This window comes from Labeo rohita, chromosome 17, assembly GCF_022985175.1.
Source record: "Labeo rohita strain BAU-BD-2019 chromosome 17, IGBB_LRoh.1.0, whole genome shotgun sequence".
NCBI classification, from domain to species: domain Eukaryota; kingdom Metazoa; phylum Chordata; class Actinopteri; order Cypriniformes; family Cyprinidae; genus Labeo; species Labeo rohita.
The window spans coordinates 27021882-27046160 of NC_066885.1; the positions used below are offsets into that span (position 1 = coordinate 27021882).

General features: G+C 38.8%; 1 protein-coding gene across 2 annotated transcripts; it reads left to right on the forward strand.

Annotated features, from left to right (window-relative positions):
* Positions 1-1725: 1725 nt before the first annotated feature.
* On the forward strand, positions 1726-24269 carry ttbk2a (tau tubulin kinase 2a). Of its 2 annotated transcripts, XM_051133316.1 has the most exons (16): positions 1726-1952; positions 4016-4166; positions 6269-6416; positions 9750-9823; positions 10212-10352; positions 11106-11210; positions 12469-12534; positions 12629-12721; positions 12812-12937; positions 13020-13177; positions 13290-13494; positions 13579-13790; positions 13894-14452; positions 16188-16520; positions 17718-18613; positions 20616-24269. In XM_051133316.1, the coding sequence occupies exons 2-16, from the start codon at positions 4098-4100 to the stop codon at positions 21058-21060; spliced, it is 3630 nt and encodes a 1209-aa protein (XP_050989273.1). In that variant the 5' UTR covers positions 1726-1952; positions 4016-4097; the 3' UTR covers positions 21061-24269. The 2 variants fall into 2 exon arrangements, with proteins under 2 accessions (XP_050989273.1, XP_050989274.1); XM_051133317.1 differs by lacking the exon at positions 16188-16520.
* Positions 24270-24279: the final 10 nt, after the last annotated feature.

Below are 24279 nucleotides of genomic sequence, written 5' to 3' on the forward strand. Positions count from 1 at the left end.
CTTGTCAGTGTATAAATCAGAAAACAAAGTAATTTGCGTTACTTATTTGAAAAAGTTACTTTACTAGTTACTTGAAAAAGTAATCTGATGTACTTACTCCCAACACTGGTCACTGAAATATATTTTTTTTCATTTTTATTTTAAAAAAATAGTATTAACATTTATCTTCTTCCTTTCTTTTGAGAATTGACATTTTGAATGACATTATATGGTCTTAAATGAGATAAGAGGGCAAGTGGAACCATTTGTTCAGTGATTTTATATCCTTAATTTTTTCCTCCTCATCATGCAACTGTACCAGGAAAAATGTTTTATGCCCTTATTACCAGAGCTGGGTAGATTACTTACAAATTGTAATCGGTTACTGATTCCAAGTTACATTAAAAAAAAAAAGTAGTTAGTAACAATCCACTACATTACACATTTTAGGTAATATAATCAGATTACTTTTAGATTACTTTTGACCCTTGTTTACAATAATTAAACAAAAAAGATAATTTTACCATATTGACATATAACAATACAAAGAGTAAGAAAATATATTACATTTGTTGTTATTAACAACATTAAGTGCATTAAACCTTATATTACGTCAAGGATTCCCAAACTGGTGTAATGAAAAGCTAATTTGTTAAATCATAAATATTTTTAAATTAAAAAAATAAATAATTTTAAAATCAATCAAAACATTTTTGGGTTACCTGCATGCCATCTGACCATAACCAACGTCAGAGAACCAATGAACATGCAAATGTGAAAACTATTGAAATATTTATTTTGAATAGTTTTTTGAATAATTTTATTTTTATAGGTACTTAAAATAAATCTATTAGTTGAAACAGGATCAGATGACAAAAAAAGTTTGAATTGTAATGTGTTTAAAAGTAAAAAGCCTTCCAAAGACATAGAAATACATAGTTAACCTACAGAACGATAATTTAAATAAAAATTAATAGTTGATGCAATGTTGAAAGACACTAGTGGTCAAATGCTGGCTATCTTAGTAAAATAAATAAATAAATAAAATAAAAAAAAGAAGAAAATTTAAGAAAAAACAAAAAACGACAGAATTAGGGAGAATCAAAAATTATGAATAATTTATTGCTATTGTGTAAATAATCTGTAATCATGTAATCCATAAAAAAGTAACTGATTACAAGTATTTTAAAATGTAATTTAATGTAATTACAAGTACTTAATTTTTGGAATCTGATTATGTAATCCAGATTACATGTAATCAGTTACTACCCAGCTCTGCTCATTACTATGTATAGGACATATAGGAAATATACAGGACACATAAACTTTTAACATAACATAACATAACATAACATAACATATTTAACATAAACTTTTTCTGTCTGAAAGTAAGCAGTTTATGTGTGGATAGCAAATGGGCCTAATTCACAGGTTATGAAAAATGAATATTCTGTGCATTTTGTGCACCTTCCTCCAAAAGGGATCATATATTATTATTATTTTTTTTATATAAGACTGAAACTTAACAAAAGGCCAGCAGTACGGTATTCAGAAACCGCGATTTGATAGTGCTCTCCCTGGTTTAAACAGAAGAGGGCACCTTTCTCCCAAGTTCGAGCATTTCTCGAGGACGCGCCTTGAGAATCTACGTGCACCCGCAGAGTGGAATGCTAGTTCACGCGCTCGCTGTTGCGAAGGGCGATAGCGTCGCGAACGAGCGCGCATGCAAGCAGACGGATCAGAGGAGACCCACGTCACGAATCCGCAGAGATGCTGAAGGAGCCGCGATAATAAAGGGACGTTTACGAAATCACGGCGCTGTTTGTGCATATGTCAGAGAAAAGGTTATCTCCCGCCGTCCTCATGGAAGAACATTCCGCATACATACACCATCTGACGTCTTTGACATGATTTTAAAGCGCATTTTGTGAGAATTATAAACCACACCCGGCGCTGTGAGGAACGGGATTGAGGTGAGTAACATGGATACGGACGCACGGCTCCATGACATGCCGTCAGTGACAGCTGCAGTCATACAAATGACTGTTTTCAAGGTCATAGCCACTGGAATGAACAAGATGTAATATGTGTGTGGATGTGTTGTCGGTGTTGACTGTAGCAACGCAACACATCGAGCTGCGCGGATCACATTTCAACAGCGGGCCGCTGCCATTTAAACCAGATCAGACTCAGAGAATTCATTTTAAATATGGCAGATACTAGCCTGTTGTGTTTATTAAAAAGTAAAAGTCTTCAGAATTGAAAGCAGCAGCATTTGCAGGAAGAAGTAAATGCTGTAATGATCTGGTGATTACTTGAGGTCTGCAAAACACGCAAAACAGACTGTTCGAGTAACAGCTCAGAGTGTTACATACGGGTTTTTTTTTTTTTAAAACACCGTCTGCACACCTCTAGTACATTAGTTTTACACAACAGTCCTTGTTAGTATGTTAACGTGTGAACGTGTTAAGATGACAGCTGTCAATCACTAAGCTCTTTAAAGGCAGGAAACGTTTATCTCACTTCTAAGAGATGATATCATGTCCTTGATGGTCTACAATTACATTTCCGTGACGTTTTTATCTTAAGCCAGCTAATGCAACACAGAGCTGTAACGTAACTGTTTATACAGCAGTTTCAGTCTTGTAATTTAATTGGTGAAATACCGTCCCAAGGGTGCACTGATATGCCGCTGTGATGCTCCCCTGTATGGCTCTACTTGTATTATCCAAGTTCCAGAACATAGTAAACGAGCTTGTGTGACATGGAAACCCCGGAGTGGAATCGGAACAAGGTGATTAGATGTTTACAGTGCGGGAATGGAAATCTCGGTGTTCCGCTCCACTCACATACGTTGTTCCAGACTATTGATTCATTCTCTCGTTTTAGTTAAAGGGATAGTTTACCCCGAAATGAAAATTCTGTTATTAATTACTCACCCTAATGTCGTTCCAAATCTGTAAGATCTTCGTTCTTCTTCGGAACACAAATTAAGATATTTTTGATGAAATCCGAGAGCTTTCTGAACCTGCATAGACAGCAATGCAACTATCACATTCAAGACCTAGAAAGTTAGTAAGGACATCTTTAAAATAGTCCATGTAACATCAGTGGTTCAGCTGTAATTTTACGAAGCTATGAGAATACTTTTTGTGCTCAAAGAAAACAAAAATAACGACTTTAATCAACAATGATGCATACGTTGTGGTACTGTCGTGAATGTGCGTCGATGACTGACACGGAAGAGAAGAAATTGTTGAATGAAGTCGTTATTTTGAGGGTTTTGTTCACAAAAAGTATTTTTGTAGCTTCAGTAGCATTCAGGCTGAACTATTCATGTCACATGGACTATTTTAACAATATCCTCACTACCTTTTTGGGCCTTGAACGTGTGTGTTGCGTTGCTGTCTATGCAGGGTCAGAAAGCTCTGGGATTTCATCAAAAATATCTTCATTCGTGTTCCAAAGATGAACGAAAGTCCTACAGTCCCCTGAGTCGCCAAATTTCTAATTTTTTGCCACAATATCTCATTTTCCCCCCACGTCATTTACTAGTATTGTAACATTAATATACATTTATACAACGTCCAAATGACAATATGATGTATCCATGTTTGTATCCATGTATCCACGTTTTAAAAATCAGTATATATTTTTAAGATGCACTTTTATTTTGGACACTCTAATGTTAGTCACATCCGCATTCAATCTCCTGAAGAAAAAAGCCTCTCGAAAGAGACCACTGGTAGACTTGTTTGAAATGTGCATTAAATATTTGATGACAGTTCAGTGACAATTTGACAAGTCATGTACAAGTTTTTGAAATGTTTGTCTGTATTATTTTAAAATCATTTCTTGGATGTTATTTTGATTTGTATCAAATTTGACCAGTCAAATCATGTCCAACGTGTTCAATCAAATATTTACTTTTTACTCATTGTGTTGATTACTGACTATGAAGCCATTGTGCATTGTAAATGCTGTCACAGTACATCAAGCAGTACTAACACAATGTTCCTTTCTTCTCTGGGTCCAGTGGGCACCACACGGCTCCAATGCCAGACCCAGACCCCTGTCGCTGGCGTTAGGGGACAAGCTCGGAGCAGACCACAGACAGGATGAGCGCAGGGCTGGAGCAGACAGACATCCTGTCCACGGGCATTCTGGTGAAGGAACGATGGAAAGTAGTAAGTCTGCAGGTTTTATCTAACGCACATCAGTGTAGTGCTTGGCTTGTAAAATGACCAGACAGCCTAGTTATTGATTTAGACCGTTCTTAAGATAGTTGCTCACAAAAATAAAAATCCTGACTGTGCAAACAAAAAGTAATCTGTTTTTTGTAAAGTATGTGATACTACGTTTACCTACGCTTGCGTATGTAAGTGAGACTGTTTTCAGTAAGTGTGCAGATAGTGGCAGGTAGTGACTCACTCCTCACGCTGATCTCGTAGTGCAGTGTGTGTTCATCTGTGACCGGCTCCTTTAGTCAACTGATCGGTAATACGTTGCTTCCTCTGACGAAACGTGTTGTATAAGCTCGCTGCTGAATCAACCGAGTATAATCCCTAGAGAAAACCAGATTTGTCACTGTACAGGGAGGTCTGAGGGGAAAAGGAAGTGACACATGAGGGCAGAAGAGATTGTGCCACAAAGAGACATATGATGCCAAGAGAAATACATAGCAAAATCTTGAAAATTCAATGCGACTTCTGTGCAGAAAAACTGTGATGCTATTACAAAGGACATGTGTAATTATGCATTTTCTTCAGGGTTTCCGCGGGTCTTAAAAAGTCTTAAATCTCTTTTCCGTGAATTAAGGCCTTGAAAGGCCTTAAATTCATATGATCATGGCATTTGTGAGGGATTGTTTCCTTGTGTGTTTCATGTCAAAGTGAAATGAAATAATTTCTGTGCTACATGGCTTACTTCGCTCAATATTCATTAAACAATACGCAGTAGATGGCGGTATGTGCTGCTTCATCTGTCAGTCACCCGAAGAAGAGCTTGTCGTTTAGATTTTTTTAGTAATAAATATCATTTAGTTCAGTTAGAGAACAGACAATACAATTAAAACTGAATGCGGCTGCTCAATGCAGAGTGCCGAATGACAGTCGCATCACAGATCAGATTTAATTTATCATGTGAAGAGAGTGAGTCGAGCTGACTGACAAGAAGAGAGAGGTCAGAAAGACAAGACTATGGCGAAAGAGTTTCAAAACAAAATGTTAAAGTGCCTGTTTTAAAAATATTTTGGATTTTAAAAAGCCTATTGACTTTTGTCATTTTTCTAAGGTGATAGTGGAAGTTTCATATTTATTTGGTTCCACAGTGTTTGCTGATTTTTATTTATTTAAACCGTGTAATTTATTTTTTTATTTTATATTACATCAAGGTGTGTGCCCTGCTTCCAAGCTTTTATTCATTTTGCTAATAAACATTTTAAGTTTTTTATTTAGTTAGTTACATAGTGTTTACTGATTTTCAGTCTTGTATACCTATTTAAACCTTTTTGTGTAAGTTATTATTTTATATTAGGCATATAACATGGTGTATTATTATTCGTTTTGTTAATAAAAGTTTGTTGCGTTACGTTAATAGTGCTAATTTAAAAGTGAAAGCAAAATGTGCACAACGCTTTTACAAGCTACTTAAAACTGAAGGAAAGTTAAGAAAAAAGGGAAAACTCAAACTAAAAACAAACAACTGCTTGATGCTGAATTGCCACTAATTTGAAAGTGAAAGTAAAATGTGCATGGCACTTTTACCGAAGGAAAGCGAGGAAAAGAGGGAAAACTCAAATGAACGACAAACAATTGCTAGATGCTGAATTCCTGCTAATTTGAAAGTGAAAATAAAACTTCAAACTATACAAGAACATATTACTGTATTGTTTTCCTTTAGATTTTTTTCCTTAAATTTCCTTTAGTTGGTCTTAAAAAGTCCCTCATAAAACCTGCAAAAACCCTTTTTCTTGTTTTGCATAACATCTAGTATTATTGCTGCACAAATTAAATTATTTTAATTACATTGATTATTTTCTCTTTCTCAATGTATTTTACACCAACAATGGTCTCTTTAGTCTCTTACTGAGACGCATTACATATTTTATTATGAATGTGATTTGGATCAGGTGTGTAAACAGTGGACCTAGAATTGAACTGGCTTAATTAAATTCTGAAATAATGATAGTACTAGTAATTATTATGATTAATAATCTATGATTAATTATTCATCTTCAAATTCAAAGATAATTTATCACTCTGGTCTTTGCTTTTTTTTTTTTTTTCAGCTGAAGAAAATTGGTGGTGGTGGCTTTGGCGAGATCTACGAGGCTCTGGACCTGATGAACCGCACCAGTGTGGCTCTGAAAGCAGAGTCAGCTCAACAACCCAAACAGGTTCTGAAGATGGAGGTGGCAGTGTTGAAGAAACTGCAAGGCAAGTTGTTAAGTAGAGTAGATAAATGTGTCTAAGTGTGATTTACAAAAAACTTTACAAATCGTATACTTCAATAAATTCACAAATGTACTTTTTTTTTTAAAGTTTCATATGTACTGCCATTCAAAAGTTTGGGTGTTATTATGTTTTTTTGTGAGTATTTTTATTCAGCTAGGATGCATTAATTTGATCAAAAGTTACAGTAAAGACATTTATTACAAAAGAAATGCTGTTCTTTTGATTCAAGAACCCTGAAAAATGTATTACAGTTTCACTAAAATACTTATTAAATATTAAACAGCAGCACTTAATATCAATATTGATATTAAGAAGTGTCTGTGTTTCTTGAGAAACAAATTAGCATTTTAAAAGGATCAAATTGATGAAAATGGATGAAAATTCACCCTAATTTTCAAGCTTTTTCATGCTGCTGAAAATCCAGCTTTGTCATCACAGCATTAAATTACATTTTAAAATATACTAAAATAGAAAAAGACTTATTTTAAATTGTAATGATATTTCACTAATATTGCTCTTTTTAGTGTGTTTTTAGTGTTATTAAAAAATCTTACTGACCCCAAACCTTTTAAAGGTAGTATGTCACTATTTTTACTTCTATGCTGCTTTATCATTATGTTATATAAATTACTTTTTTTGATTTACTGGTTGAATATAATATACATTTCTTTGTTCATGTTTAATACTGTCTCCTTAATTGAAATTCTGGTAACATTTTACAATGTGTCATTTGTTAACATTAGTTAATGTATTAACTAACATGAACAAACAATGAACAATACATTAATTACACTATTAATCCTTGTTCATTTTAGTTAAAATTCAGTCATTCATTGTTTGTTCATGTTAGTTCTTCATGTTAAGAAACACTATGTTAACAACAAACTTTTGATTTTAATAATGCATTAGTAAATCCTAAAATTAACATTAACTAAGATTAATAAATGCTGTAGAAGTATTGTTCTTTCTCAGTTCATGTTAACTAATTAAATAATTAACCTTATTGTAAAGTGTTACCGAAATTCGTAATGTTTTGCACTAGATAAATGCAGCCCTGAATCCTAATAGTTTCAAATAGAGCAAAGAACATCTATGTTTATAAAATAGCTCGTAATTGTAAGGATTAAGCATCGCAAGGATCATGAGCCAAGCTTGAAATCAAACCGTGTCTTCTTTTCCTCTGGGCAAAGAATCAACAAATCAATTAGCAGAGCCCAGCAATGACACCATCATTATCCTCTTTCCCTCCCTTTACAGTCGTTCTCCATTATATCCTCAACCTCTCCACTCTGCTTATGAAAAAAAATCAATGTACTTGTATCATGTTGGCTGTATGATAGGACAGAGTGGTTTTATCTCTTCCTGAGGGAAAGATTTGTAACTGGAGATCTCTCTATCTACTCGCCACCCCCCACCACGTTAGAAGAGAAAAGTAAACAAAACAGATCGTCACTAGAAGTAATGCACACATGACATGATACTATTGCTCTTTATTTTTGCTGGTTGGCATTATGTCATTTTTTACATAATTCTGTATACAAATACTGCGTAGTCTAAATAATGAATATGAACTCAGAATTTGGTCAGAATAATTATAATAACAGAGGACTGGAGACCTGGAGAAAGAGGTATCAAGAGAGGGTCTTGCGGGGGACTGTAGCATGCGTCAGGACAGAAGGCAGGAGTACATCAGAGTACAATATGGCCGAAGCTGGTTTGATCTGTTACTGCAGCCCAGAGAGCGTCCCAAGAGAGCTGAGCCACACTGAACTAAATCCATAAACCCCCCCTCCTCTGGACAGACCTCCATTAGGAGGAGGAGTAGTGGAGCACATGGACAGAAAAAGAAATAAACTTAGTGTTTACCATTTGTCCTGTGAAGTGGTCATATTCAAAACTTTTGTAGCATTTTCTTTTTCTTGTCTGCTTATATTGTAATCATTGTTTTACTAAAGGAGAAGTTCATTTCTAAAACAAATATTCACATATAATTAGGGCCCTGTGATTTCCCCGAAAATGCGGACGGAATCACGGAATCCAGTCATAAAAACGGAATTTACTGAATAATGCGGAATGTCACGGAATTTGTCAACGTTTGAATGAATTATTCAAAAGTAGGTCATTACACTTAAATCAAACCGCAATATGGACTAGTATCTGTAAATATTACGCCGCAAAAATACCATTTAAATGTGAATCCTGCATGATCTGCGTGTCTCTGTTTTAATGAATGGAAACTGAAGCGCATGACACTCGCTGTGATTTCAGCGTCTGTTGTCTCACTAAATGAGGACATAAATACATGAACAATATCTGCTGAGAGTCACTTCATGACCATTTGACCGTTCCATTTTAGGAAAACTAGTGTTATATCATACACACACAGAAATGTAAAGGTGGACACAGCAACCTGTCAAAATAAAAGTCAGGTTTAAATTGTAGGCATTGTGCTACATATATATATATATATTACTACTATTACTACTACTACTAAAATTAAACAAACATTATTTTTTAGGGTGTAATCACACAACTTCCATGTTTTAATTTTAATAGTAAATTCCCCTTTGTTTGCCAAAAAAAAAAAAAGTTTGCTTAATTTTCAATAATTAAAAGATAAATTAAATTAATGTTTTATGCCTTAATTTGATAACCAGAACATTTTAAATACACAACACAGAATTTCTGAGGGTAAAAAAACCTTTCACAAAGCTATTTTAAGAGTAAATTTGAATAAATTAAGTATGCATTCAAATAATTAGACATGCTAAAACACAGAGTTTGATAACATAAAACATATGGTGAGAAAAAATAAAGCATTTCACAGGGCCCTATATAACTTACTCACCCCCTTGTCATCCAAGATGTTCATGTCTTACTTTCTTGTCGTAAAGAGATTATGTTTTTTAAGGAAAACATTTATGCATTTTCTCTAATTTATATGGTGCCCCGATTTTGAACTTCCAAAATGCAGTTTAAATGCGGCTTTAAATCTGGGCACCATACCAGACCATTATATGGAGAATAATGCTGAAATATTTTCCTCAAAAAACATAATTTCTTTACGACTAAAAAAAGAAAGACATGAACATCTTGGATGACAAGGGGGTGAGTACATTATATGTGAATCTTTGCTTTTGAAGTGGATTTCTCCTTTAACCAAAACAAAATTTTTCTTAGATTTTCTTTAGAATTAAACAGGCTTGTTTGCCACTGTACCTTTAAGACTTCTATATGTAAATGACTTCCTCTATGAGTGGTTGCCATAAAATGAGTTGCTATGTAGTCTAATAAAGTGTCGTCTCCTTGTTTCAGGAAAAGATCACGTTTGTCGGTTTGTCGGATGTGGCCGCAATGATCGCTTTAACTATGTTGTCATGGAGCTTCAGGTGAGGTTTGATTGACAGGCTATGTATTTATTCTGTTCTATTTATTATTACAGTTCATTTGTGATGATCTTACAAGCCTAATAGTTGTAATGTGAGTGCAGTAGTGTACACAGAAAGCTATGAAGGTAATAAATAAAAAGTAAAGATGGTTAAATCAACTGTGGCATATAAAAATAGGTCTATACTTGTAAATGCATTACTTACCTACAATATACGTTAATTTAATAATTCATGCAAGATGTACATTTGTCTTTTTGTTTGTTGCAATTTGTATATGAATTTGAGGACCTCAAGTATTCAAGCATTTATTTATGACTATATTAAACATGTCTTTCAGTCAAATATTTGCAGCTAAAATGATTAACTGTTGCCTTTTTGGCATTTGCAGGGCCGTAATTTAGCGGATCTGAGGAGGAGCATGAACCGCGGCACTTTCACAGTCAGCACTACACTTAGACTAGGTCTCCAGATACTGGAGGCCATCGAGAGCATCCACTCAGTTGGCTTTTTACACCGTGACATTAAACCGGTAAGAAGTTTAAAGTCTTTTAACTGCCTCCAATACAAATAATAGTGATTACAAAATCTATTTCTGTATTGTAGATAAATAGCAGCATACTATACTTAAAGGAATAGTTCACCCAAAAAGAAAAAATACCCCATGATTTACTTGCACTCAAGCCATCCTAGGTTTATATGACTTTCTTCTTTCAGATGAATACAGAGTTCATATTAAAAAATTTTTATGGGTCTTCCAAACTTTATAATGGCAGTGAATGGATGTTAAGATTTTGAAGCAAAATAAAGTGCATCTGTCATAAAAAAGTGCTCCACATGGCTCCGAGGGGTAAATGCCTTCTGAATCGATGCAATTGTGTAAGAACAATAACCATATTTAAAACTTTATGAACTTTAATCTCTATAAAGCCTAAAAAACTCTAAATATAAACCATAATCTCTATGGATATTTTACTCAAAAACACATCGATTTACTTAAGAAGGCCTTTATTAACCCCCCAGATCTGTGTGGAGTACTTTTTATGTTGGATGGATGCACTTTATTTGGCTTCAAAATCCCAACACCCATTCACTGCCAGTAGAAAGCCTGGAAGAGCCTGACATTTTTTAATGTAACTTGATTGTATTCCTCTGAAAGAAGAGAGTCACATACACCTAGGATGGCTTTTTGGGTGAACTATCTGTTTAAATAGTTTACTGTTTATTTTTTACTCAAAGTATTGCAACCTTATAGTAATGAATGACTTGTTTGTACTGTTTGCAGTCCAACTTTGCCATGGGCCGATTTCCTAACACATGCCGAACTTGCTACATGTTAGATTTTGGTTTGGCACGCCAATTTACAAACTCCTGCCAAGAAGTCAGACCGGTCAGTATCAGTAATCATTTCTAATGCAGTGTTTATACTTGTTTATATAGTTGAGGTCAAAAGTTTACGTACACCTTGACAAATCTGCAAAATGTTAATTTTACCAAAATAAGAGGGATCACACAAAATGTATGTTATTTTTTATTTAGTACTGACCTGAATAAGATATTTCACATATAAAATGTTTACATATAGTACACTAGAGAAAATTCAACTAGAGAGTTGAATTTATAAAAATTACCTTGTTCAGAAGTTTACATACACTTGATTCTTGGTTCTTGGTGTTGTTACCTGGATGATCCACAGCTGTGTTTTTTTTTTTTTGTTTAGTGATCGTTGTTCATGAGTCTCTTGTTTGTCTTGAAGAGTTAAACTTCAGGTCCCACATATTCTTTGGTTTTTCAGCATTTCTGTGTATTTGAACCCTTTTCAACAATGACTGTATGATTTTGAGAACCATCTTTTCACACTGAGCACAACTGAGGGACTCATATGCAACTATTACAGAAGATTCAAACACTCACTGATGCTCCAGAAGGAAATGATGCATGGGGGTAAAAACATTTTGAAATTGAAGATCAGGGTAAATGTAACTTATTTTGTCTTTTGGGAAACATGTAAGTATCTTCTGTAGCTTCTGAAGGGCAGTACTAAATTAAAAAAATATCATATTTAGGCATAGTAAGAGAGATCTTAATTCTGTTCAAAAGTTTACACCCTTGGCTCTTAATGCATCATTTTCCCTTCTGGAGCATCAGTGAGCATTTTAACGTTCTGTAATAGTTGCATATGAGTCCTTCAGTTGTCCTCAGTGTAAAAAGATGGATATCAAAACCATACAGTCATTGTTGGAAAGGGTTCAAATACACAAAAATGCTGAAGAACCAAAGAATTTGTGGGACCTGAAGAACAGCAGGCAGTTTAACTGTTCAGGACAAACAAGGCACTCATGAACAACTGTCACCATCTGTGGATCATTCAGGTAACAACACAGTATTAAGAATCATTATAAATTCATCTATTATTTTCTCTTGTGGACTATATGCAATTGTGTTTTATGTAAAATATCTTATTCAGGTCAGTACTAAATAAAAAATAACATGCATTTTGTGTGATCCCTCTTATTTGGTAAAATAATTAACATTTAGCAGATTCTGTAAGGTGTATGTAAACTTTTAACTCAACTGTATGTTTGTGAGTATTTACTTGTCACTAGGTTTTATATATTTGTGTACTGTAAGATTCTATTCTCTCTCAGCCCCGTCCTGTTGCAGGGTTTAGGGGTACAGTACGGTACGCCTCAATCAACGCCCATAAGAACAAGGTAAGAATCCCCCTGTTTGCTCTCTTGTTCCTGCACAGTCTCAGCTGTTGGTAATGCTGGTCTGATCAGATTTGTTTTGGTCTTACTGTCACAGGAGATGGGGCGACATGATGACTTGTGGTCTTTGTTCTACATGCTGGTGGAGTTCTTGGTTGGGCAACTCCCCTGGAGGAAAATAAAAGACAAGGTGCTGATCAGGCAGGAAGAAGAAGTGCTATGAAAAGCATTTTCCTGTTTGTTGAGAAGTGATGATGATATTTGTGTGTTTATGCATTAGGAGCAAGTTGGGAAGTTAAAAGACACATACGATCATCGGCTCATGCTGAAGCACCTTCCGCCAGAATTCAATGTCTTTCTGGACCACATCAGCAATTTGGACTACTTCACCAAACCTGACTATCAGGTACAACTTTGACACTTTAATAAATCAGTGGAATATCTAGCATTTTTGGTGGATCTCATATGAAAATTATTCTCCATTCTAGCTACTGAGGACCGTTTTTGAGAATAGCATGAGGACCTACAACGTAGTGGAAAATGACCCGTACGATTGGGAAAGGATGAGCTCAGATAGCCCACTGACAATCACCGCCACGGCAAACACGCCACAGCACCATACTCGCCTCACACCAGCTCAGATGGGGTAAATCATGTGACTGTTTTACTTTCACTTGGTTAAACTCTCTTAAACATTTGGATTGTCATAGTAGTGGTATCACCATGAGAAGATCTCTTGTGCTTCTGTTTTCTTCCAGCATTGTGAATGCCTCGTTGGTGCCTGGAGATCTTCTGAAGGAGAACACAGATGAAGTTCTACAAGATGAGCAGCTAAGTGATGGGGACAATGCTCGACCCGAGCATCTGCCTGGATCTCAGAATCTTCCTCACAGGAACCTGGAGACTGATGTCTGGGAGGACTTGGACCGAAACCGGAATCGAATCTGTCCTGCTGTCTGGAAGGTACCAGAATGTGTACCATGAACCATGAATAGACGTCTTTGTCTGTTGTTGCAAGTTTCATATTCTGTTGCCCTTCCTTTCTAGATGGGGACAGAGGATGAGCATAGCAACCGAGGCAATCAGAGCCCCCATGCGGGGCCTAGCATTGGTTCACCAGTGCGAGTCCGGTCAGAGGTGGTGCCTTCAGACAGAGACACTCCTCTTTTGAGGAAACTGCGAAACATCCATAGCTTTGAGCTGGAGAAGAGACTAACGTTAGAGCCCAAACCCAACACTGAACGGTTTGTAGAGGCCTGGTAAGTCTCTTTTGCACTCAAGATTGTAGTTTTTGCACAAATTTAGCAACTATTTGGTATGTTCTGAAGACTTAGTATACATTCATTTGGTTTCTGTGACCAGTTCTGGCAAGCAGCCACCTGGTACAGCACAGGAACGGGAAGCTGATGGTGTCCCTGGCATGGCCATGTTGAACGGAAGTCACACAGAGCGTGTTTGGCACTATGACGAGGAATTCCGCTCTGGCAGTGGCTCGCCCAAGCCTGCTTCACCGGGATCTCCTGAGCAGGGCGATGGTGCAGCCAACAGTGGCTTTGTTGCTCTAAATCTGAGCTCAGGTTTACAAGATGTTGAGTTGCGTGATTGGGTGATGGTAGAGAAGGGCTCTGACCTGCAGGACTTCAAAGAGGCTGCAGGAAGTAGCCCTGGTCGTGAGGCTAAACTCACTAGTAGCCCGTCAGATGAGTGTGAAGAGGAGCCAGAAGTTTTGCAGCCAATGGATGAATCACCAGATAAAGAATCCACTCCTAGTCCCGTACAAGGAGACGCCCACATGCCTCACACAGTCCAGGGCCCACATAGGATGGATCGGTTGGAGCTCAGTGTGTTCCCTACTGCTGGTGGACCTCCTGTTACTCCCACCAGCCCTGGTGAGGCACTGGCTGAAGGAGCACTCACACAGGTAACTATGGTTTAGAAAACAATTGTTCTCACTACTTCTACAAATTTTCTACAATATAAAATTTGGTGACTGATGTTTAGACACATTCTCAGCTCCTTGGTTACAACAAAGGCACCAAACAGAACAAGAGGCTCTATTTTGGCAGTGCTTTAGCTTATCAAGACAAATTTGGAAGGTGTTATTGGTGTGACCCAAGGGGACCTGAAGAGTAGGATGACATTGCCACCTAGTGGTCAAAATTTTTGTATAAATCACAACAGCTTTAAAGTATTTTTTATTGAGTCACATATATTATATTTTTAACAGTAGTATTTATATAAAGCCTGTGTAATCCCTGCCAAGTTTCTCACAAAATTTAGAATAGGCGAATTTTAGACTGTTTCTCTCTTACAAATATGATCATGAACAAGCCAGACAGGAGCTGAGGATGATTCACTTTGGCAAGGATCTTGCCTATACTTTAATACAAAAACAGCATGTGTATAAGTTGCAGTGTTACCTACTGATACACACTATAGAAGGATATTTAATCTCCTATACTTTTTTATTTGTATGTTAAAAAACATTACAGTTAGTGTTTTTCACTAAAAGGAGACATCGGATGCCCATTTTCCACAAATTGGTATGTCTTCATGAAATGTCTGCAACATACTTTGGTTAAAATTCCTCAATGGCCATGTAAAGCAACACCATTTTTACCTTGCCAAAAACTTGCTTTGTTCACAGTGACCATTTTCAGTGAATGTCTCTTTAAATGATAATGAGCTGCTGCTCACCCCGCCCCTCTTTTCCGTTTTTTGGTGTATTTGGTGGCGCGTTACCAATACCATTAAAAAACGAAACTAATCCACTACGTTGATGTTGGGAGAAAATTAAGTTTACATCCAACTACAAAACATCTGCATTGCTTATGAGACATTGTCAGTACAGCTGTTTGAGCGCGTGGAACAACAGACAGCGTGTAACTGGGATATGCTGATATAGGACACTCTACCAGTGGTCGGGGCAGGGCTTGAGCAATATGACATCATACTGCTCAGAAAATCAAAACTGTTTGATAATTGAGAGTGTTTAGGTTTTTGGTGGATTTAAAAAAGGTGCAAATGGATTTTTATCATTAACACATTTATATGCAAACACAATGTAAAAGTGAATTTTGCATCCAATGTCCCCTTTAAACTCTCCTCCTTCTGCTCTACTCTTTTCTGGATGTCGTAAATAAGGCTAACACTTTCGATGTTGCGCACACACTCGTGTCAGCAGAATAAAGGTGGTCTCAGAGGGCTGCTCACCTGTCACCCACAGTAATGAGATACAGACAGCTCACCCTCAGGTCTGTGATGTAAGCTTACGGTAGTCTGAGCTAAGCTGATCCTGTTACCGGAGATCTTGTATCCTCACTGTCCAGGTCAAGACACTGTTTCTGGAAGGAGTGTTGTAAAACCACATAGAGCTGGCTTAATTTATTACAATGTTGCAGATTCAGGCACAATACTGACCTTATGAAAGTTTGATTTAAGTGCCAGAGTCTCTGGAAGATATCTGTGAATTCCTTCTGCATACATAGCCATCTGTAACCATCTGCTTCCTCTTATTCCTTCATTACCTGCTACTATCTTTATTATACCTTATTTTTGTCCATCTTCACTACCCATTCACCGCCCTTGACTCACCTGATCCACCTCACTAAATGCTTTTCGCCTCCCTTCCACTGTTCCCCACTTTCGTTTTCTAGCTTCCCACCTCTCCTGCATCCCAACCTGAGGAGTTTGTGGCAAGGACGTGCAGCCCCCTGCACCTGCGCTCCCCTAGCCCACACACCCTCCTGACCACCCTGTCGGACCCCCTACACCAGCGCGCCCCACCTGGGATGCGGCGTAGCCAATCTGCAGACCACCAACACCACCCTTCCTCTACCACCTCCTCGTGCCACGGCTCGCTGCCACTACCTTCCCAGCCCCGTGCTGCCCATTCGCCTGGACGCAGGAAACTTCCTGCTATTCCAGCGACGGCTGCAAACACCAAGTTCCCCTCAGTCATACGAATCACCCGCGCTCAGCTTCAGCAGGTGAATAGGCACTCCCATTCCGTGCTTCCCATTACTTCGACCATCTCTGCCCACCAAACATGTCTTCTTTCCAGTCTTACTACTTCCTGTTTTGTATGTTTTGTATGTTCTTGATTTTTCTTGTATTTGTACTGTATTTGTATTAGTTCTGAAGTCATGCTGTTTTTTGTGCACTCTATCCTTAAAGAACCCCAGGAATACTGTTCTGTCCATTATGCATGCCCAAAAATTTTTTCTGTCAAGGCTGTCTTTAAAACTGTGGACTTTGTAAATAGCTCTGTTCCTAGTAAACCTAGTGAACTAGGTTTGGGTCTACCTAGTCACATGGTTCCTAGGATAGTCTGGGATAGATGTTTGCAGTTGTAGCAGGTAGGCTTTCAAATGTCTTTAGCCTAGTGTGTTGTTCAGCAGGTTATCTTTTCTAGGTATACAGTACATTTTATTGTTTTAAATTTTTAATTTGCAGGACCTTCAGTAGTGTTTCTGTGCCCCTTGTACTGTTAATGACAGGGACGTCCAGTCCTACTCCTGGTGGGCCACCATGTTAGCTTAGCATCCTGCTAACTTGAAACTCAGTTGGAATCAGTTGTAAGTCAAGTCTCCTGCTTCACTTCAGGAGAAATATGTGTGCAGTGCTTGTGTCAAACAGAAGTAATGCTTATTTGAAGAGTTCCAAATCAGTCACTAGGTTTTGGAACAGGGCTTGTGTTTTCATTCCTCTGTATATGTGACTAACCATCTCTTATCCTTTAAGTCAGGTATTGCTTTTCATCCAAGGTGTCTAAAGCGGGGGGCGTCTTATCCTGCTCCTGGAGGGCCACTGTACTGCAAAGTTTACTTTCAGCCCTGATAAACACACCTAAAACAGCTGCCTAATGTCCTCTGGATTACTAGAAGCATCTAGCTAGGTGTTTTGAAACAAGTTAAAACTAAACTTTGTAGGAGGTTGTCCCTCCAGAAGCAGGATTGGACACCCCTGGTCTAAAGGATATTTTAACTTACAGACATTCTCTTTTTACTAACACAAAGACGTTGTGTGTGGTTTGTCAAAGATCAGTTAATATCTGCATGCAAGCATGTTTGGTTTTGAATACAAGCATTCATCAAGAATGAACCTGAATTTGTGACCCCCAGGTGACATCAAGAACATAAACAATTTATGTAATGTGTTGCTAATTTTCTCTATTCCTCTCTCAGCTGACAGCTCAGCGACCCTCTGTGCTGTCCTCCCAATCTGCATCCGACAGCGTTCCACTGGAGAGACGTGATACTGAAAATGGTAACAATGAGATGCATCCACAAGACAACACAGCTGACATCAACTCCCCACAGGAGCATGTTGCCTTCCAGCCTACCAGCCCCTCTAATGTTGAAGGAGATCCTTTGCTAAATGGGAATGGACTTCAGAAACCTTCAAGCCCAGTGCCAAGCCTGGTTCCATCACCACGCACGCCTCCCTCTCCACGTAGCCCAGTTCTGATGAACGGCTGTCTTACACCTCCTTCAGACACACAGAGAAATGGCAACGAGCAGCCTCCTAAACTTAAAGACTCCAAGAGTGATTCTCCCATCCTTGAGCACTCAATAGAGCCCAACCAATGCACTCTGGAGGAGAGAAAGGAAGATGCTCCTGCCAGAAACGGACCCTCTTCTCCAGCCTCCACTCTCAAACAAGACCCCAGTCGTCGGCATAGCCGTATCCCAGTGTTAGAACCATCCAGCCTTCTGGATCCACCACCAGGATCTGCTAAAGAGAAGTTGCTGCAGAGGAGGGTTCACCACATTCCACTTTCTCCCTCTGCTTCCCCATCCTTATCTTCCGACAGGCGTGTCATAGTGGCTGCTATGCAGCGGGACCAGATTTCTTCTGCCTCATCTGAACGCTCTCAAGATGAAGAGTCACTTCTGGGTTCTCGTTCCGATCGTCATGGAGATGACGCTCCCTCACTGTCTTCATCCTCTAGCCCACTTTTACGGAAGAGCAAGATACCACGTCCAGTTACCCCCACAACAAGTGGGGAAGCCATTAATGCACACTTCATGCCCCGTCCACCACCAGGAAAACCTCCTAGCCGCTCCACTGTGGATGGAAGGTAGTTATTGTTCATGTATTGTACATGTATGGTTCTGTCAGAATCTGTAACCGTAGACCAGTGGTTCCCAATCCTGGTCCTGGAGATCCCCCAAAACTGCACATTTTTGATGTCTCTCTTATCTGATACACACATTTGAGGTCTTGAAGTATTTAGTAATAAGCTGATGAATTGAACCAGGTGTGTTTGATTAGGGAGACAACTAACTTGTGCGGTTTTGGGGGTTCTTCAGGACAAGGATTGGGAACCACTGCCCTAGACTGAAATTTGTGACATTCTAGACCAGTGGTTCCCAATCCTGGTCCTGGAGAACCCCCAACACTGATTAGGGATACTTCAGGTTCTTCAGGACCAGGATTTGGAAGTGTTGGGGGTTCTCCAGAACCAGGTTTGGGAACCACTGATCTAGAATGTCAGAAATTTCAGTCTAGGGCAGTGGTTCCTAATCCTTGTTCTGGAGAACCCTCAACACTGCACGTTTTTGATGTCCCTATTATTCTACACACGCATTTGTGGCCTTGGAGTCTTTACTAATAATCTGAATTGAACCATGTGTGTTTGATTAGGGAGACATCTAACATTGGGGGAACCACTCCCTAGACCGAAATTTCTGACATTCTAGACCAGTGGTTCCCAATCCTGGTCTTGGAGAACCTTTACTAATGAGCTGATGAATTGAACCAGGTGTGTTTGATTAGGGAGACATCTAAAATGTGCAGTGTTTAGAACCAGGATTGGGAACCATTGGTCTAGACTAAAATTTCTGACATTCTAGACCTGTGATTACAACCTTGGTCCTGGAGAACCCCTAAGACTGCATGATTTTGATGTCTCCCTTATCTAATACACACATTTGAGGTCTTGGAGTCTTTACTAATGAGCTGATGAATTGAATCAGGTGTGTTTGATTAGGGAGACATCTAACATGTGCAGTTTTGGGGGGTTCTCCAGTGCCAGGATTGGGAAGTGTTGTGGGTTCTCCAGGACCAGGATTGGGAACCACTGGTCTAGAACAGTGATGGGCAACTTTGGTCTTACAGGGCCACTGTCCTGCAGAGTTTAGCTCCAACTGTAATCAGACACACCTGCCTGTAGCTTTCTAGTGATCTGGAAATAAGGGTGCTTCTCATTTCTTATTTGTGCATTTTCGATCCCTCCTAATCAAATGCACTTTATTCAGTTCATTAGCTTATTAGTAAAGACTCCAAGACCTCAAATGCATGTGTAAGATACGAGGGACATCAAAAATGTGCAGTGCTGAGGGTTCTCCAGGACATTAAAAACTTGCAGTTTTGGGGGTTGTCCAGAACCAGGATTGGGAACCACTGATCTAGGATGTCAGAAATTTCGGTCTAGGGCAGTGGTTTCCAATCCTGGTCCTGGAGGACCCCCAACACTGCTCATTTTTGATGTCCCTCTTATCTTACACATTTGAGGTCTTGGAGTCTTACTAATGAGCTGATGAATTGAATTAGGTGTTTGATTAGGGAAACTTCTAAAATGCGCAGTGCAGGGGTTTTTTAGGACCAGGATTGGGAACCACTATTTCCCAGTCCTGATCGACTGAACCAGATGTGTTTGATTGGGGAGACATCTAACATGAGTTTTGGGGGTTTTCCAGGACCAGAATTGGGAACCACTGTTCTAGACAACCAAAATCTTTACTTGCCTCTGAGAACTTAAGGCCAACAGTATGTTTATCAAAACTGGCAGTTTTTCATGCAGTTCAGGCTGTTATCAGCTGCTTGTCAGTGTTCTGTCTACCACCAAGAACACCTAGCAAATATTCAGAATAATTTATTAATGCCTAGGTATTATCTAGAATACATTTCTAATCACATAGCTATATATAGTGCTCTCAGTGGTCACCAGGCAGTAGCTAAGACCTTTTGAGCAGTCGATAAGTTATTCTGAGGTGCTTCAATTTTTTCTATCAATCTATTTCAATCAATCTGTTTCCTTATCAGTTGCATGCTATATTATAGTTTGACTTCTCTTCCAGGCTACGGCGGTACAGGATTCGTGCCGGCAGCACCAGTGACAGTGATCTGCTGACCTGTCTGGCCCAGCTAATGCACGCAAGCTCACCCCGTGGCTCTCCGCACCCTAGCTGCTCCTCCCCCCAGCACATGGGCCCGAGGCACTTATTTGTCAGTCCCACCGCTGCTCACCATCTCCACCAGCGCAGCTCTAGCGCCTCCCCCCGCAGCTCCTCCTCACTACAACGCTCCGTCAGCTCTTCCCCGTCCCGCTACGAGCACCGCAGGGGCTGTTTGGGCCGTAGCCGCTCTCCTCCCAGTTTATCGGGCTCACCTCCTCTGCGCCGCTCTCATCCTCACATACAGGAAGGATGCTGTGGGAGACAGGCCCGCTCCGCCACCATACACACCCAACGGGGGAAATCCGGCATCCGTGAGTTCAGGTGCTTAAGCAAGCTGAGCAGATAGTCAACCACAGGTTTCAGACACTAGCAGAAAAAGTGAATGAGTGAAAGTGGGACCTTTCCCAATTTCCACAATAGCTAAAAAGTGATTCTCATTCCCTCGCACATCTGCAACTTTTGCAACTCGTTTGCTTTCTCTCCATCAGTAGCCTCAATTTTAAGATGCTGGCTTTTAGAAACACTAAAGTCACTTTCAGAACATGGGAGGTTATACATGATGGTGATTGGCTGGATGTTTAGTATTTTATAGTTTCTTTCCTTTCAAACATTCCAGAGCTTTTATGAAGATGATTGTACGTATTCATGATCTACATGAGGTTTGCATCAAGACTGGCTGTGCTATAGTATTTATTATTTTATTTATTTGAGCTTTGATGCATTGCAGCCCTCTCTGAGCAGTGGCAGGTACACTGATAGATCATGCCATCATTAACCCCTTTTGTGCTTGTGCTTTGGCTGCTGTCAGCACCTAGATGTGGCCTGAAACACTGTACGCAAGTATGTGAACTGAAATGCTTTATTCGAAATGTGTGAAATGAAGTCATTAGTGTTCTAACATGGTAAGGACTTACTTTCAGGTCAGAAGAGAACCTTGCTGAGTTAACTTTCAGGAATAGTTACCCAAAAATTAAAATACTGTCATCATTTACTCACCCTCATGGTGTTCCATGGTGTTTTTGTCCATATAATGGAAATCAGCGGAAACCAAACCTGTAGGGGTTGGCGATGTACCGGTAGACACAATAAACTGGTTGAAATTTGTCGTATTTTTCGGTATGAAGACTGAAACCCAACAGGAAGTCTGTTATTTTAAATTTTCTCAGCAAGTTTTGTGCCGTTTGCCATAATTTAAACAAACTCCTCCTAGAGATTTAAACAGATCAATACCAAATTTGGTCAGTCTAATCTAAAGCCCTTTGTGACATTAAATTGTGAAGATCTTGAGTTTTCGTTGAAGGGTGTGTCTGTGGTGGCCTGAAAAACTTTGATGTTCCACCATAAAAAAGGAAGTTGTTAGAATTCAGGCATACAATGTTCAATCTGCACCAAAATTCACATGTTTGATATGAGTCCTATCCTGAACACATGCCCATGAGCATATATTCGGTTATAGCCATAGCGCCACCTGCTGGCAACAGGATGTGGAATATTTTATGGTCTAACAAACTCCTCATAGAGATTTAATGACATTAACATTATATTTGTTTGCAATATTAGATTGTGAAGATCTTGAGTTTTTTGTGTTTGGCAGCCTAACAGAGTTCAATGTTTTGCCATGTTGTAGCTCAGTCATGCAATGTCCAATCTGCACCAAACTTCACATGTTTGGTAAGAGTCCTGGCCTGAACACATCTAAAGCCCAATATTCAGTTATAATCATAGCGCCACCTGTTGGCAACAGGATATTTTGCACTAACTCAAACATACCATGTTCAATCTGCACCAAGCTGATGAACCAAAATGTTTTATAAAAGGGCTGGCCTGAACATATCTACATGCCAATATCCAGTTATAGTCACAACGCCACCACCTGGTAGCAGGAAGTTTGGCACATTTAAATGACCTTGATATATTCCTTCTATATTGATCACTTTAAATGCAAATTGCCCACCGTTCACTGTTTTACAAAAGGCACCATGGTGATGAGCCCGAGTGCGAGGGCCCTTTCAACGCTGCTTGCAGCTATAATTAGTTTCTTATTCTTATTTAATCACTCACGTGCTTATTTAATGACTGTTTATTTATCTTCTGTGAGCTTTTTTTTATTTAGGCTAGTTTTAGTGTTTGTGATATTTGTCACAAGAATTATGAAATTTCTATGGTATCAAAATTTTCGATATCATAAAGGCCCTATTTAAAGCCAAAATAACTATAGCGTGATATATGTGGTTACCGTGAAATAAAATTACTCATATCGTGATACAAGAGTTTGGTCTTATCGCCCACCCCTACAAACGTGTTTGGTTACCAGCATTCTTCAAAAGATCTTCTTTTGTGTTTCACAGATCATACAGGTTTGGAATGACATAAGGGTGAGTAAACAATGACAGAATTATCATTTCTGGGTGAACTATGCCTATGTACAAAGAGGTCATGTGCTTGTAATGGGTTGGCCAAGCATTTGCGTTTGTGTACTTGATGTAGACTGTTTCTGATGTCACTGAGTTTGCAAGAGGAAGAGTTCTTCTTTTTTCAAGAAACAGTGACCATTGAAATAATTGAGTAAAAAAAAAGTGTTCTTGCGCTTTGACGTGCCTAAAGACGTTTTGCTTTGGAATATACAGTATATAAGGCAGGCTCAAGCTTTCACAATATGGAGTCACAAACTATTTGTTAATTTCCTTTTTCTGTAGAGCCTCTGTTATCCTACAGCAATGTACCGATTCCAGCAGAACAAACTGTCATCTTAGTCACTGGTTATTTGTGGCCCACACATAATCTGTGCTCGTTATACTTATCAGAAAACTCTGCTCAAAGGGAACCTGGATTTTATAACTTGTATGGCTTAATATAACATAAATGTCTCTTACTGAAATATGTAGCAGAAAACCTAATAAAGAATTTTTTTTAAAAATCCACATTGTTTTATACATATTATGGACTGTGGGGGGGTGCCATTATTGTGATGATGTGAAACGATTGCACTTGGTGAGCTACTGGCTCTACCTGTTGTTATTTTTACCGCAACAGAACTCGGAAAATAATACTGATATGATGACCACAGCTAATGAAAGCGCTTACAGGTCATGATGGATATAAGTGTAGGCTTAAACCAAATGCCATACCATTGATTTTTTTTTCCAACAAGGAATTTAAACGCCCATGGATATCGAGTGAAATCTGCACTAAGAAACTCCTTTAGTGGCTGCAGCGTCTTGTCAAGCATCGGCATGTTTACGTCCTGTCAGGATGGCATCTAGCGTTTCTTGTCTCCGCCATTTGTAAGCTTTTTCAGTAGCTGTGGTCTACCAAAAGCCTCAAAAGCATCAGGACTAAAGTGAAGAGAACAAAGACACAGGTCTTTAGAAAGTTTTATTCGTCCACAGGCATCTTCCCATACTTTTGTCTTCTTCAAATCACTACGAAAAGCGGTAAAGACTTGCATCGCTTCTCTTGTTGCCCCTTCGACAGAAAATTACAAACAAAAGCCCAATGTGGCATCGTATCAATATTTTATTTTCAGAGTTGTGTTGCGGTAAAAATAGCAACAGGTAGCACCAAA